The 16078-nt window shown below is 43.6% G+C and overlaps 1 protein-coding gene across 1 annotated transcript in view; it reads left to right on the forward strand.

The window, feature by feature from the left end:
- Window positions 1-16078, forward strand: part of MELTF (melanotransferrin) — an 85551-nt gene that overhangs the window by 15480 nt on the left and 53993 nt on the right. Inside the window, exons 2-5 of the mRNA XM_075003941.1 lie at window positions 1409-1563; window positions 10680-10779; window positions 14774-14956; window positions 15273-15429. Of these exons, the coding sequence (XP_074860042.1) occupies window positions 1409-1563; window positions 10680-10779; window positions 14774-14956; window positions 15273-15429 (595 nt within the window). The remainder of the gene's footprint in view (window positions 1-1408; window positions 1564-10679; window positions 10780-14773; window positions 14957-15272; window positions 15430-16078) is intronic.

Raw genomic sequence — 16078 nt, forward strand, 5'->3', positions numbered from 1 at the left:
AGACAGTACGTAGTGCTATGCTACACTGTGATTTCACTGGGGGAGCCATTTGTTGCTGCATAGTGTAATTTTAAACAATTATTCCAGCACTTACAGTTGAGAAGAAAACTTTCTGAATGTGCCTCAGATTCACTGCAAATCTACAGACAACTGGATATGCTTAGGCCAAATTCTACTCTCAAGTATTTAGTACTACTCTTCCTGTGTATGCAGTTTAAATGAATGTTTTTCTACTCTATTTATTTCATGATGGTAATGAAGTTACATAAACCCAAGACACCATATTTTAAGTGACTAGATTTTACCACTGGTCCAGCAGTTTGTCAATAAATCCTAAAAGGTCCTCAGAGTAGGACTGTGCTGCTAGCTACATTGAAGCTCAACTTTTTACCACAGCACTAAGGGACCTGTGGAGACTGAATAAAAAAAAATACATAGGAAATACGATTGTATCGTTCTCATAGGTACAGAGGGGTAGCTGTGTTAGTCTGTATTCTATCAAAACAAAAACAGTAGTCATGTAGTACTTCAAAGGCTAACAAAATAATATATTAGGTGATGAGTTTTCATGGGAAGACCTGCTTCTTCAGAACTATAGCCTTACCAGAACAGACTCAGTGCCAGCAGTGCCCATCCACTACATACATTGAGCAAACTGCAAACACTCTTTGCCAAAGAATCAAAGAACACAGAGTAGACATCAAAAGTCTCCATATATACAAACCTGTCAGCCAGCACTTTAATGGAGTGGGTGATTCTGTTAAAGCCCTGAGAATTTGTATTCTGGAGCAAAGAGACTTTAACAACTGTCTACAGAGAGAATGGTCAGAACTAACATTCATATTCAAATTTGACACTTTAACACATGGTTTGAACAGGGACAGCAATTACCTGACCCATTATAAGGATTCTTTCACATACTTTGATGTTTGACCAAACGCTTAACTTCTCCCACCCTCACCCTCCTCTTTCTGCTCTTCTATCTGATTTGCCAACCTTGATAACAGTTTTTCTAATTTGTCAACCTTGATAACAATTTTTGGACCTCTGTGCTTTATATTGAACCTGTTCTGATAAGGCTGTAGATATGAAGAAGTGAGTCTGTCCCACGAAAGCTCATCACCTAAAGTGCTACATGACTGATGTTTTGTTTTGATTCTCAAAAGCATTGTGGATTCTTTATATGTACTTATGTACTCCATTTTGTGTGCAGCACCTAAATTAGCATGTGACAGTTGTATTCAATCCTGATGCCATGTAACTTAATTGAAAACTCACATTGAGTTGAATGAAGACAGAAGTGGGTCTTAAGGCTATGTGGGCTGGTCCTTCTGTAATCAGTACACAGGGAGCAGAGTTATACAGGCATTGTTTGATAATACAGTCCTCCCTTGGTGTTTCGTTTCAGCTTGGAGCCTGCAGCATGTGCGGTGGTGCACTATCTCTGAGCCAGAACAGGCAAAGTGTAATGACATGAGCACAGCCTTCACTGATGCCAACATCCTTCCCAAAGTATTGTGTGTGCGTGGCGACTCAGCTATTAACTGCACCCATATGATCAAGGTGAGTTTGAAGTCATTACGTTAGGGTCCGTATAGCTTTCGCTATACTTTATTGCATCACTTCACCTTGAATTGGCCCTTAGAGTATGTGTTAACTACTTATATTACATGATGTATTCTATCTTGTGTTTTGCTGTGACACGCTCAACACCTTTCTTAGACCAAAAGAAGATGTCTGTGAAGCTCTCAAAAGCTTGTCTCTTGCATCAGCAGAAGTTGGTTCAGTAAAAACTTTTACCTCCCCCATCTGGTCTCTCTCTTTACTGGACGACCAGGAACAGAGTGCAGACATCCAGTCACTGAACTAGACTGTACTGCATTGAGGGTCTGATAAAATCAGACAGAGGAGAATTCTTGTACTGGTTTTTGTACTTTTAAAGGTTCTTGGCTGATGCAGGGGTGGATGGATGGATTGATTTTTGCATTCAGTAGATCAGACTGTTTGTTTGAGTTTTGAAACAAAATATGATCCTGACTTTTTTTGTTCAGTTGGATACTTTGTGGCCCAGTAACTAGGGATATGAACAAGAGCCTCTAATTCAAGGAATAGTATGACACCCTCCTTGGAATGTAGTTGTGAAGGGTTAGTGGAGTATTGTGAGCAAGTCCTTAGAACCACAGGATTGCAAGTTAGGAAATCTTTAGCCTGCTAAGGCCATGGGAAGGTCATTTAACCACTCTGCATTCTTAGCTATAAACAGGGATAATGCTAATTACTTACCACATAAATGCAGTCCAATAGCACTTTAAAGACTAACAAAGTAATTTATTAGGTGATGAGCTTTCACGGGACATACCCAGTTCTTCAGATCTGATTGTTTTGATCTGAAGAAGTGTGTCCGTACCAGGAAAGCTCATCACCAAATAAATTATTTTGTTAGTCTTTAAAGTGCTACTGGACTGCTTTTTTGTTTTGATAGTATATAGAGTAGCACGGCTACCTGTCTGATACTATTTACCACAAAAGGTTGCTGTTGGATTTAACTAGAGTTGTCCCATGGACCTCTGACTGGAGACCCAACACATGAATGGAACCACTCCAAAACCCTTGTGACGGAGTCAGCCAAGTCAACACTAGGACTGAAAAAGAGAGTTTACCGAGACTGGTTTGGTGAAAATGACGAGGCCATCATGAAGATCTTAGAGGAAAAACAGAACACATTTCTGCTATGGCAAAACAATCGGTCCTCAATCTCCAAACGGGATCGTTTCAAACACCTTCAGAGCCAGGCGCAAACGGCACTTCGCAAAATGCAAGATGAGTGGTGGGAGAGTAACGCTGATGAAGTCCAATACTACACTGACACCAAGAACTCCAAGATGTTTTTCAGTGCTATCAAAGCTACATATGGACCTTCAAAGCCAAGTACTATACCTGTCCTGTCTGCAGATGGCAAGACCCTTCTGAGAGAGAAGAACAGCATCAATAATAGGTGGAGAGAGCACTTCAGCAACCTTCTCAACAGATGCTCCATTGTCGACCCTGTGGCCCTAAACCAGATCCCTCAGAAACCCACAATAGACAGTCTTGGCCTGCCCCCTACAATGGATGAGGTCAAAAAGACAATCTGCCAGACCAGCTCTGGCAAAGCCCCTGTGATGGACAGTATTCCTGCTGAAATCTTCAAAGCGGCAGGACCAGTGTCACTTGAAGCCTTTCACAACATCTTGATCAGCATATGGGAAGACGAAGACATGCCCAAAGACTTAAAGGATGCCACAATCATCTCACTCTTCAAGAACAAGGGCAACAAAGCTGACTGTGGAAATTACCGGGTCATCTCCCTTCTCTGTACTGCTGGGAAGATCTTGGCTCGAGTCATCCTCAACCGTCTAATCACCAGCATCTCAGAGGAGAACCTACCAGATGCACAGTGTGGTTTTCACCCAGGCCGCAGCACCATTGACATGATCTTTGCTGTTTGTCAGGTCCAGGAAAAGTGCACAGAGCAGAACTTGGATCTATACGCTGTCTTCATAGACCTGACCAAGGCATTTGACACCATCAACAGAGAAGCCCTGTGGATTGTCCTGTGAAAACTTGGCTGCCTGAGAAGATTCGTTAACCTCATACGCCTGTTCCATGATGACGTGACTGGCTTTGTTCTTTCAAATGGCGAGTCCTCAGATCTATTTGAGATATCCAATAGTGTGAGGCAAGGGTGCGTGCTGGCACCAGTGTTATTCAACCTCTTTTTGATCTGCGTCCTCAGCCATGCAGTTAGGGACGTGGACCATGGAGTCTACATAAAATACGGACTTGATGGATCACTTTTTGACCTTTGTTGTCTGAATGCTAAAACTAAGACGCTTGAGAGACTCATCCTTGAAGCCCTTTTTGCTGACGACTGCGCACTTATGGCACACAAGGAATCTGATCTCCAGCTCATCGTCAACAAGTTTGCTGATGCCACTCGCCTCTTTGGTTTGACCATCAGCCTAGGAAAGACCGAGGTACTGTTTCAACCTGCTCCAGGATCTGCTGCTCCCCCTGCTTCAATCTTTATTGAAGGAATAGAGTTAAAAACAGTAGAAGAGTTCAAGTACCTTGGCAGTGTGATAGCCAATGATGGCTTCCTTGACAAAGAAATCAATGCCAGAATCTGCCAGGCCAGCCGGGCACTAGGATGTCTGAGAGCGCAAGTGTTGAATCAGCACAATATCCAACAGTTCACTAAACTGAAAGTGTACAAGGCTGTAGTCCTGACCAGTCTCCTGGATGGCTGTGAAACCTGGACCTTGTACAGAAAACACATAAAACTGCTGGAGCACTTCCACACACACAGCCTGAGGTCAATACTGCACATTCAATGGCAGGACAGAGTTATGAACCTGGAAGTCCTGGACAGAGCAGGAACCACTAGCATCGAAGCCATGATTCTGAAAGCCCAGCTTCACTGGACAGGGCACATCATACAAATGGAGAAGTCGAGAATCCCTCAGCAACTCCTCTAGGGTGAACTCTCCCAGGGCAAAAGGAATCAAGGTAGGCCTCACAAGAGATATAAAGACTGTGTGAAGGCCAACATTGCTCATGCTGGTTTAAAACCAGATCAGCTAGAGAAGCATGCAAAAGACCGAACAGGCTGGCAACCTCTCGTATGACACGTATATGACAAATTTGAAGAGCAGCGATGTGTATGCCTCATTGTTGCTCGTAAGAGGAAGAAAGCAACACCAGCAGTCATACCAACAGACCCAGGACATTTCCTTTGCCCCCATTGTGAACGCCCATGCCGTTCAAAGCTTGGACTTCTCAGCCACATGCGAGTCCACAACCAATGAGGCTGTACAAGCTCAAGATGTCATCATTGGACACGACGGACTGCCTACAGAATCTTCATTGCTTCTATTAGAACATCTCATTGTGCAATCAAGGGTCCTTATGTCCCTCCAAGCTCTGTGTGTGCCACCTCCCCACTTCCCTCCATTTCACAGACTCACTGCAATCTCCCCCATCTCATTCCTCTACTCCCCATCCCAGAGACTCTGCCCCTATTTTCTCTCCATGCCATGTTTTATGTGTTTATGTGTATTTTTATAGAGAATCACATACTTCATTGCTTTTAAAGGCTGAGCTGAATACCCACTTCCCCAGTCCAGGTCCCTGCTTCCATCTGGGTTCCCGTTTCTTTCCTCTCCACACAGGGCACTCACCCCATTTGGTCCCAGATTCCACCAGATCCCCAGGTGATAGCATTGGAGGGAGGGTTTGGGGAGGAGCAGGAGTAGGAAGAGCAGAGGAGGGAAGAGAAAGTAAAGACCTGGAAGGTGGGGCGATGGAAGGGTTGGGGATGGGCAGGAGTGATATGGGACTCACAGATCTGGAAAGTGGGGGAATTGAAGTGGAGTGGAATGTCAGCCTTACCTCAATCCCTGGGAAAATAATGGAGGGAATCATCAAGGAATCCATTTTGAAGCACTTGGAAGACGGGAAAAGTGATCAAAAGTAGCTAGCATGGATTCACTAGGGGCAAGTCCTGCCTCACCAATCTGATTAGCTTCTATGACAAAGTAACAAGCTCTGTGGACATGAGGAAGTCAGTGGATGTGATATACCTTGACTTCAGCAAGGCTTTTGATATGGTCTCCCACAACATTCTTGTCCATAAGTTAAGGAAATACGGATTGGATCCTTGGACTATAAGATGGATAGAAAGCTGGCTTGATGGTCGGGCCCAACGGGTAGTGGTCAGTGGCTCAATATCTGGACGGTGGTCTGTTTCAAGCAGAGTGCCACAAGGCTCAGTTCTGGGGCCGGTGTTATTCAACATCTTTATTAATGACCTGGGTGAGGGACTGGGTTGCACCCTCAGCAAGTTTGTGGATGACACAAAACTAGGGGGAGAGGTAGATATGTTGGAGGATAGAGAGAGAATTGGAGGACTGGGCCATAAGAAATCTGATGCAGTTCAATAAGGAGAAGTTTAGAGTCCTCCACCTGGGGCGGAAGAATCCCAAACATTGTTACAGGCTGGGGACCGACTGGCTCAGCAGCAGTACGATGGAAACGGACCTAGGGGTTATGGTGGATGAAAGGCTGGATATGAGTAAACACTGTGCCCTTGTAGCCACGAAAACTAACGGCATACTAGGGTGCATTAGGAGGGGCATTTCGAGCAGATCTAGAGAAGTAGTTATTCCTCTTTATTCGGCACTGGTGAGGCCACATCTGGAATATTGTGTCCAGTTTTGGGCCCCCCAGTATAAAAAGGATGTGGATTTGCTGGAGCAGGTTCAGTGAAGGGCAACAAAAATGATTAAGGGTCTGGAGCACAAGACCTATGAGGATAGGCTGAGGGATTTGGGCTTGTTTAGCTTACAGAAGAGAAGACTTAGGGGTGATTAAATAGCAGCCTTCAACTTCCTGAAGGGGAGCTCTAAAGAGGAGGGTGAGAAACTGTTATCAGTGGTGTCAGATGGCAGAACAAGGAATAATGTTCAGAAGTTGAAGGGGGAAAGGTGTAGGTTAGATATTAGGAAAAACTTCTTCACCAGGCGGGTGGTGAAGCATTGGAATGCGTTGCCTAGAGAGGTGGTGGATTCTCCATCCCTTGAGGTTTTTAAGTCCCGGCTGGACAAGGTCCTGGCTGGGATGACTTAGTAGGGGTTGATCCTGCTTGAAGCAGGGGGCTGGACTAGGTGACCTCCTGAGGTCCCTTCCAGCCCTGTGATTCTGTGAAGAAGGAAACCAATCTCAGAGGGAAGTGAAGTTGTATGGAGGCGGAAGCAGAGACCTGGACTTGAATGCTGGAGTTGAAAAGGGGGAAGGTGGAAATCTGGAGAGAGAGAGAGAGAGTGAGTGTGTGTAAAGATGAAGCACCTTCAGCTCAACCTCCAAAAGCAATGAAGTATATCCCTCTTCAGGGCTGACCTGATTCCTTCCTGGACAGAGGCAAAAGTGCCCAGATTCCCTTTAGGCCTCTAAGTGAGAAGAGGGAGGAGGTGCTGCTGCTGTGCGGGGAGCTGAGCCTGTCTGTCTTAGAATTTTTAGATTTTCACCAAAAATCAACAAGCTTCTGCCTAGACTCTTGCCCAAAATTCTGAAATTGATTAGATTTTGTGTTCAGAAGTTAGCAGACAGAAAAATTCCATCAGTTACTTGCCCAGTTAATAAATATGTGTAAAGTATTTACTTGAATTAGAGTGCAAGATGAGAGCTAAGTGCTTATTAATTCCTTACAGCACATGCCTGTGCACTAACACCAAGAAACTTGGGTAGGTAGAAATAGTGAGGCTTAGTCCAAAAGGCTTCCTCTTATTGCTCAGCCTCTTATTACTCAGAGAAACAGATAACACTTCCATGTGATCTTGGAAGGGAACAGGTCATTTCTGTGCCCCAGATGCAGGAGAGGGAAATTATACTTCATTATCACACAGTGAGACTTCAGTTATACATGCTTATAAAATGTTTTGATGTCCCTAAATGCAACTGCTAACTACATGCAAAATACTAATACTGCTCTAAATCTTGAAGCCTACCCAAATATTCCTGAAGCCGTACTTAAATTCCTGGGGCTGATTGAAATTGGAACAAGAACCTTGGGATATCTGGTCTTATAAAAATAGATGATACTTTACTCAGCTGTAAAATGCAGATGTTTCTCTGGTGCAAGGGGAAAAGAGTGCAAGATCTAATTCACATGTTGAATATAGTAGTAACCCTAGTGGTTTAGTAAAAGACTGTGTCATAGGGTTTCTAAGAGATTTTGTTGCAGATGGCTTAACACAAACCTCAGCAGTCTAGCAATTCCAAAAAAACTCAGCTAAGTATGAGACTATCAGGATCTGTGTTGTAGAAAACTTCTTGATGGCATTATTTCCACATAACTGGAGCCGCAATAAGCCAGAGTAATGGCAGAGTGTAATATTGTGGTATCTAATAGAGAAGAGATTTAGGAAGCAGAGTATCCAAGGTTCATAAACTGAGATGTTAAGTTTGCAAGCATTTAATTCAGCACTCCTAGTTCTCTGAGGATGGGATCCATAAAGGGGATTTAGGCATCTAAATGCCATGAGACAGGGTGAGCTGCCTCCCAAGTACTGCAGCACTGTGTCTCTGCAGCAGCCGTAGCTGCATTTCTCGACTCCTTAATGAACACCACATGTATGGGCTAGTGCTGGAGATGTGACCTGGCCCTCCAGCTGAGTCACAAACCAGATGATAAAGTCCTAACAAAAAGGTTTTCCAAATTTTATGGTTTGTGCTTCAGCCTCCCCCCACCCCTGCCACTTCTTAGCCCTGTTCTCGTCTCCTGTCTGGACTATCTTTCAGTCAGTTTAGAGCACTCAATCCCCAGACTGGCTCCCCTGGAATACTGTTTCCCTGCAGATCCTGTAGGTGAGAAAAGTAGCCAGATACTAAAGCTGGCAGTTAAGCTGCCTCAGTCCTGCACTCCCAGACAGTTCAGCACCTAATTCATGCTGAAGCCTGGCAGGATTCACAGTCTGGTAGACACATTCTCAGAACACAGAACAGGTAGAAGTGGGACGGTAACAATCTCTTTCTGCACAGCCCCGCCCCCACCTGGGTTACTTGATCAATTCAGAGTCCTGGGGACAGTTGACAACAAATAGATAGCTTTCTGATACAAGGAAATGTAACACAGGTATGCCTCAGGTACAACTATGTCCTTGAGATTGTTTTTTTTTTTTCTTTCCCCGTGGTGATAATCTACTAAACATTTGCTCATTGCTGTGCTACATATAGGACTACTCATGACCTCTGAGCCTGCAGATAAACTGAACTCTGTTCTCTGAGGAGGGAGAGGCAGGGTCTAGTGTTGTGAGTAAGGCCTGGATATCTAGAGGTCTGCTGTTCTATAGTGCCATGTGACTTGGACTTAGTTCAATCAACATGCTTCAGGCTATTGGTAAATGCAACATAATTTGTAAAGCATTTGCTAAATGCTCCATCCTTTGTCCCTAGAGTCTAACTAAAACAGAATCGTCATTGAGAGGGGGCGGCTAGATACTGCAATGGGAACTTTACAAATACCGTGGGACACATGGACAGAACAGGGTCCTTCTGAAAAGAATAAACAAGAAAAGTGCATTTGTTAACATGCTGATGTGAAATACTTCTGTGGGTGTTTTTCCCTAGATGTCTCCCACAAAAGCATCCCTAATAACTGTAATGCATAAGGCATTAGAGCAACCAGCATTTATTATGTGAATGTAATCTGGGGCAGAACAGAAATTAAGCCTGATTAAAAAATTTCAGAATACAACAGGTAAAAATATGCTCAGATGAGCTTCCTGGAGGTACAGCATATACATAAAAATTTCATCTGAAAATGACCAGACTGTATAGTGAATAAATATATAGCAACAAGTGCAAGTTGTGGGTTCAGACCCAGGAATCTGGGTTCTTGAAACAACTACATGTAGGGCACTGATAGATATTAAGTTCTCTCTACTCTAGTGGCAGGCCAAAGACAATCTACCATACTCTGCTCCCCCTTCTTCCTCTTTTACTTCATCTTAGATCCCATCTACTATAGGCATTAACCAACTTGCTTTAGACATAAAACAGAGGAAATAATTGCTAGGGACAATAACCCAGTCACTTTTATAAGACAGAAAATGCATATTCTTAGCTGATTGTTAATGTAATTTCCTTGACATATACTGTGATTAGTCTATCCATTGGTGCTTTGCCCCAAATTCATAGCAGAAAACTTCCCTCTCTACAGGAAACATATGTCATGTGCAGTCCTAATGGTCCAAGATCATCTTTGGGGCAGCTACAACAACCCACTTTTTCATTACATTAATCAAACTTCAGAATGTTTGTTCAAGAATATTACTATCCTGAGCACAATTTGTTGTACTTATTAGGAACAAACCTTTAATGGAATGAATGTTCAGTATGATAAACAGCAGCTGAAGCGAAGAGAAATCAAATTAATAAAGATACTCTCAGAGCTCACTTGTTCTAAGTTTCATGATGAATGCATTCAAGTACAAAGTTACCAGGGAAAAAATCCTCCCCAAGAACTATACCCATATGTCTGATATTTTTTAACATTTTAAACTAGCATACATTTTGTTATTTTTTTAAAAAGAGCACACTTGTCTTTAGTGTTAGAATTTTTGATCCCTAAAAATTTTGCCACAAAAGTGTCTCATCTTATGAACTTAAAAATATAATCCTATGTCATTAGCTCTACTTTACAGTGTGAGAGAATTACCAAGAGCTGAATGGAAAGCTAAATGTGGGTCCAAATGATCAAAAATTGTGGGACCCCAAACTCATGCACAGATATTTGGGGGTGAGAGGCATATCAGCAAAATTTCTGAAAAAAGTAGAGTGCACAAACTACAGGGGTCACCACCGTCCTGTGCCATTCAGTAGCAGTCAGAACAATGTCAACCCAATTTTAAATTAAAAAGACCCAAATCTGACTATGCAGAGTTGTGTTGATGTATATTCTCTCTCAGTTTATTATTAATCTGACTACCATAAAAGACTGAGAAATAATCCTGGCAGCTAGAGATTAGTATCTACTATGTTTATAAAAGGTGCATTGATTTTTATGAGGGCTTTGCTCTCAGCTTGTGAAGGGATGTTAATAACTGTGATGAAATGTAAATTCTGTCTTTGTTTTTATGCAGAACAATTTGGCAGATGCTGTGACATTGGATGGTGGCAATATTTATCATGCTGGAAAGGAATATAATCTGAAACCTGTGGTTGGAGAAGTATATGACCAAGGTCTACATAAGCAAAAGCATAATAATGTTTATTGTGTAATTTCTGTAACAACGACTGGGTCTTCTTACATGTTTCTGCAGTGCCCAGAATACTTTGGCTACTGCAGCAATAAGACTAATGATAATAAATCAAGGAAGGTTGCTGTGTGGTGATAGCTAAGAGACTGAGAATCTTGTCCTTTCATCAAAACAGAAATTGTATTTTTCCTAAAACAACATTACCTCATTCTGAAGTCAGGAAAGGAAAATGTCCAGATATAGGAGCCAGAGATGATAGAACTGGGTGAAATGGGCAGTGGGAAGAGTGGTTGTTTTCTAGTCATTTTAGTTAATACATTATTTATTTGTCACATACCTAAACATAATACTCATGTTTATCCAAAACCCCGTTAACCTTCTGTGAAGCTAACAGACCTGGGTTAACAGCACCAGGGATTGAACCTGTGACTAGGGGGACTAAAGCACTGTGCTCTAGCACATGAGCTAAACGTCAGCTGCTTCCCAGCTGAGGCTGTAGAGCAGACACTTCACTGACCCTAGTTTGAGGTCTACCCCTGGGCGCTACACTTCTTTGAGTAAGTGGAGGGAGAAAGACCAGGACAATAATGTGCTCCCTGTGCAGGACTAGGGACATCTAATTCCTGAAGAAGCAAGATGCATGGAAGGCTGCTGTCCTGGCAGGGCATGAGAGTCTTGCCTGGACAGGGGAGAGTCTCTGCTCTGCCCTTCCAGGACTGCAGCCTGCCCACCATGCTTTGAGCCTTCAAGAACTTGGTGTCACCTCTCTGTTATCTGAACTCCCAATTATCTGAATAAAATCTTTCTCCCCCTGCTATTTGAATAACTGGGAGAAAGCTACATACAAAGACAGATTCTACAGTTATGTCCCTGTAAAGCTGGGATAGTGCATTGAGTGTTCGGGTAAACTGAAGAAGATGCACTGAATGTTAATGCAGTCAATGACATTATTTCAGATTTATGCTACTGCAAGTGACAGGTGCTGTCCTCTGTTGCCTCTGTTTCCCCATGGCAGAACAGCTTAAGGGCTATGTCTGCACTACTGTGATTTTTTTAAAAAAGTTCTTCAGGAAGATCTCTTGCAAAAGCACTTCTTTCGAAAGAGTGCATCCACACACAAAAAAGCAGATCAGAAGAGTGATCTGCTCTTTCAAAAGAGAGTGTCAACACAGCTCCCACTCTTTCAAAAGATGGACCAGGGATCAAAAAATCAGAGGTGACAGAGGGGGGTTTAGCCAGCGGAGGCACGTCCACATGGCCTCTGCAGTGCTGGCACCCGCTTCTGCTGATGCTGAACTCTCGTGAGGCTTGACACAGGGTTAATTCATGGGGACTGAAGAACAAAGTAAGTACCTGCCAGGGCCCATCTTACAGTTTTTCATATGAGGAGGGAAAATTTCATTCTTCTGCCATAGGTTTTGGCTTACCACCTGACCCTAGTGGGTCACTGTGCTGTGTTTCCATTTGTTGGCATCCCAGTACGAAAACCCCACCATCACAAAATAGGTGTTGGCTGTCTGGGCCTTTGCTCAGTCTCTTGTCCTGGCTGGGGTGCAGACCCACCTCCCATGGTGAATGTCAGCACTAAAACATTTCTCATACAGCTGCAGAGCTAAAAAACTATAAGTTTACATAGAAGCATGATACAGACTTATAAGCCATGTACATAAATTCAGTAAATCATTAGCTTTAATTAGACACCTCACACAACCCCTCACCCCAGCACAACATTTGAGGCGAAGTTTTGCCTTAAGCTACAGTACAGGTGCAGTCAGAGAGACTGACACCATGACCTAACTATCATCATGAATGTCCAGGTCAGTAAGGAAAACACAAACTATAACAAAGCAATGGGAAGATGTGGGTGTGGCACTATGAATGAAAATAGAGCGAGGCTTCTTGATTTCTGCAGTAGAATGCGCTAGTTATTGGCAGAACCCTATTTCCACATCATGAATTTGAGAAGTGACATGGTGTTCTCCAGCGGATAAAGATAAAACCTAGGTTAACCATATGAAGATCAATGATACATGGTGATGCTCAATGACTGATGTAAAAGTGAGAAGAGGTGCAGAGTTTAGAAATGACCACTAACTTGTGATAGCCTCCATCAAGCTCAGACTGAGATGTGGAGGTTCACCAAACAAGGGATATAGACATTATGACGTTGACAAGCTAAAGTCTCCTTAGAAGCCTTCATTCTGCTATTTAAAGAATAGATTTGTGGCACTTGCACACCTTGATGAAGAGGAGAGAAATGCAGATGAGACCAATACGAAGTAGGACAATAACAGCAGTTTTATAAACAGAGCAGTGAAGCCCTTCTAGGCTACAGGCAGAAGAGATGGAAGGAGTGAATTACGCTCAGCACATGGAATGGCATACAGACCAGAGGAGCCCTTTTAGATTAAAAAAAAAAAAAAAAAAAAAAGTGTTAGAGTAGGAGGCTTTGGGTTTAGTCCGATTTCATGCTTAGCATCTTTCCCCAGACTGGATTAGAGAGGCTAGTGACCTCAGTTCACCAGCTCCAGACAAGGAATTGGGAGACGTAATGGACAATGCACTGTCTGAAGCCTAGCAAGCGAGGTATGTGGACCCCACCAGGAGAGGTTAATATGGTAAGGGAGGGAAGGTTCTACTAGAGACCCTGGACAGTTTTAGGTACAATATCGGGTATGCAGCATGATTTGACTCTATTTCCGCAGCCATGGAAGTTGAAATGGGCTTTTCCTTTCCAGATTTATCTAATACTCAGAAAGGGAATATAGCATCCATCTTCCAGATTTGAATAGGAGAGCTTAAGATTAATTTGTAATGCTACAAATTTGCTGAGGATGCAATCCATCTCCTCATTCAGGTCATTAATAAAAATATTGAACAATACTGGTCTTAGACCCAACTTTGGGGCACTCCACTTGAAACTGACCACCAACCAGATATCAAGCTGTTGATCACTATCTGTTGGACCTGACCATCTAGCCTGACAACTGTCCATTTATCCAGTCCATACAGTAGACCCTCGATATAATGGATTAATAGCGTGGGGGTGGGGGCGGAAGATTGTCGGCTATTACCAAAAGTCCATTATATGCAAGGGTTTACTTGCCCTCCCACCCCTGTCAGGCTCCCCCAGCCTCCCGCTCACTCCCCCCACCAAAAATCTGCCACTCACCAGAGGAGCTGCTGGACCCGGCTGTGTCACTGGAGGTGCCACATGGTGTGGCTGGAGGTGCCCTGCCAAACATAACTGGTGGTGCCCCGCCATGCAACTGGAGCCACTTCACTGCACGCAGCCAGAGATGCCTAGCCACGTGGCTGCAGCTGCCTCATTGCACATGGCTGGAGGCACTGCGCTGCCAGAGCTGCCTAGCCGCATGTGGTTGAAGGTGCCCTGCTGTGCAGCCAGAGCTGTTTTTTGTGTGCAGCTGAAGGGGCCACTTCATGGCCTGGAGAAGCTGCTGCCAGAGCTGCCATGTATGCATGGCAGCTCTGGTGGAGGAGATGATGGCTCCTCCAGACTACACCAGTGGCACGTCCTTTAATTTTTTTTTTGCAGGGGTGGGGAGGTGTGATGATTTTATGGACCCCAGAGGACTTCAGGAACAGTGGGGGAACATGCGTCATTCCTGAAGTCCGTTAAATGGGGGGGGGGGTCTGTAAAATCGAGGGTTTACTGTACTTCCTTAACATGCAGACAAGAATATTGTGAAAAACTCTATCAAGAGCTTTGCTAAAGTCATGTCATGTCCATTGATTGCCCCATGTCCACAGAGCCAGTTTCCTCATCATAGAAGCTAATCAGCTTGGTCAGGCATGACTTACCCTTGGTGAAGCCATGTTGAATGTTCCTGATCACTTTCCCCTCTTCCAAGTGAATATGTATGTGGAAGATTTTGAAAAGGTGCCAGGTCAATGTGTCTTATCAAACTACCATGAAAACATTAGTTTAATTTTTATCTCTTTTTGTTCCTGTGCAGAAGTTGGCACGTCATACTATGCAGTGGCTGTTGTCAGAAAAAAATCCTTCATTAGCATCAACAGTCTGAAGGGCATAAGGTCATGCCACACTGGCATCAACAGAACTGTTGGATGGAATGTTCCTGTTGGCTACCTCATTGATAGTGGTCGCATGTCAGTCATGGGCTGTGATATTCCAAAAGGTAAGGTCTGTTGGAGTATAATCTGCTTTCCAGAGAGGCCCTGTTACTGAATATTTGAGTGGATAGCAGAAGCACTTTCAGGGACAAGAACCTGGGATTATAGCTGATTTTTTTCCCCATGTTGTTGTTGCTCATTCTGAGAATTGATCTGAATCAGATCAGACTTCCACCCTATGTACATAGTTATAAACTGTTTTTAAAAAACCCAGAGAAGCTAGTATTGCTTTTTAAACATATATAGCTATATAATTAGTAAAATGTGACATTGGTTTTGGTTTTAATTGCTGAAGTATTGTTACCTTAATTTTACTTATAGCTGTTAGTGAATATTTTAGTGCAAGCTGTGTTCCTGGAGCTAATAATGTAAATTACCCCGAATCCCTCTGTCAGCTCTGTAAAGGAGATGCATCTGGGCAGGACAAATGTGAAAGAAACTCAAAAGAGCAATATTATGACTACAGCGGGGCTTTCAGGTAAAGTCTTAGTGTTTCATTTTTACCATCTGTCTGTCTATGCTATGCCCATTGCCAAGGCACCTGACCTCCAACTGATTTTCAGCAAAATTCCAATAACCAATGAATAATGCTCGCAGAAAAGCTGTTGAAACATAGAGCTACATGTAGTCAGATCCTGGTCCGAATTTATGATTTGAGGTATTCTTAAAATAATTTCAGTATTAGAATTTTTTTCAAAATTAAAACTTAGATACCTAGGCCAAAAGGCATATCTGTTCTTTGATACAGACTCTAGGTCTTGCAACTTTTTTTGTGCATAGAAACCCCATTGGGGTTAGTTTAGTCTTCATTAATGCTCACCTCCTCGCATGCGAGCTGACAGACTCATTGGACCCTTCAGTAAGATGTTGTGGGGGAGGAGGGGGTCCACATACTCAGAAGGGGTGGGCCTCAGATGGAAGAGAGAGGGTTGGGGCAGCCAACTCTCCATGCCACCCAGACTGTACAAACCCCTCCGCCATCTGGAGTGCGCTGCCCTGGGGGCTTTAGCCTCAATTTAAGGGACCTGCGACTCCAGCTGCCACCACTGCTGCAGAAGCAGCAGCTGGGAGCCCGGAGCCTCCTTAAATTGCCAGGCCCCGTGGCTGATTTCCCCATTGCCCTCTAA

Source organism: Carettochelys insculpta, chromosome 10, assembly GCF_033958435.1.
Source record: "Carettochelys insculpta isolate YL-2023 chromosome 10, ASM3395843v1, whole genome shotgun sequence".
Lineage (NCBI taxonomy): Eukaryota > Metazoa > Chordata > Testudines > Carettochelyidae > Carettochelys > Carettochelys insculpta.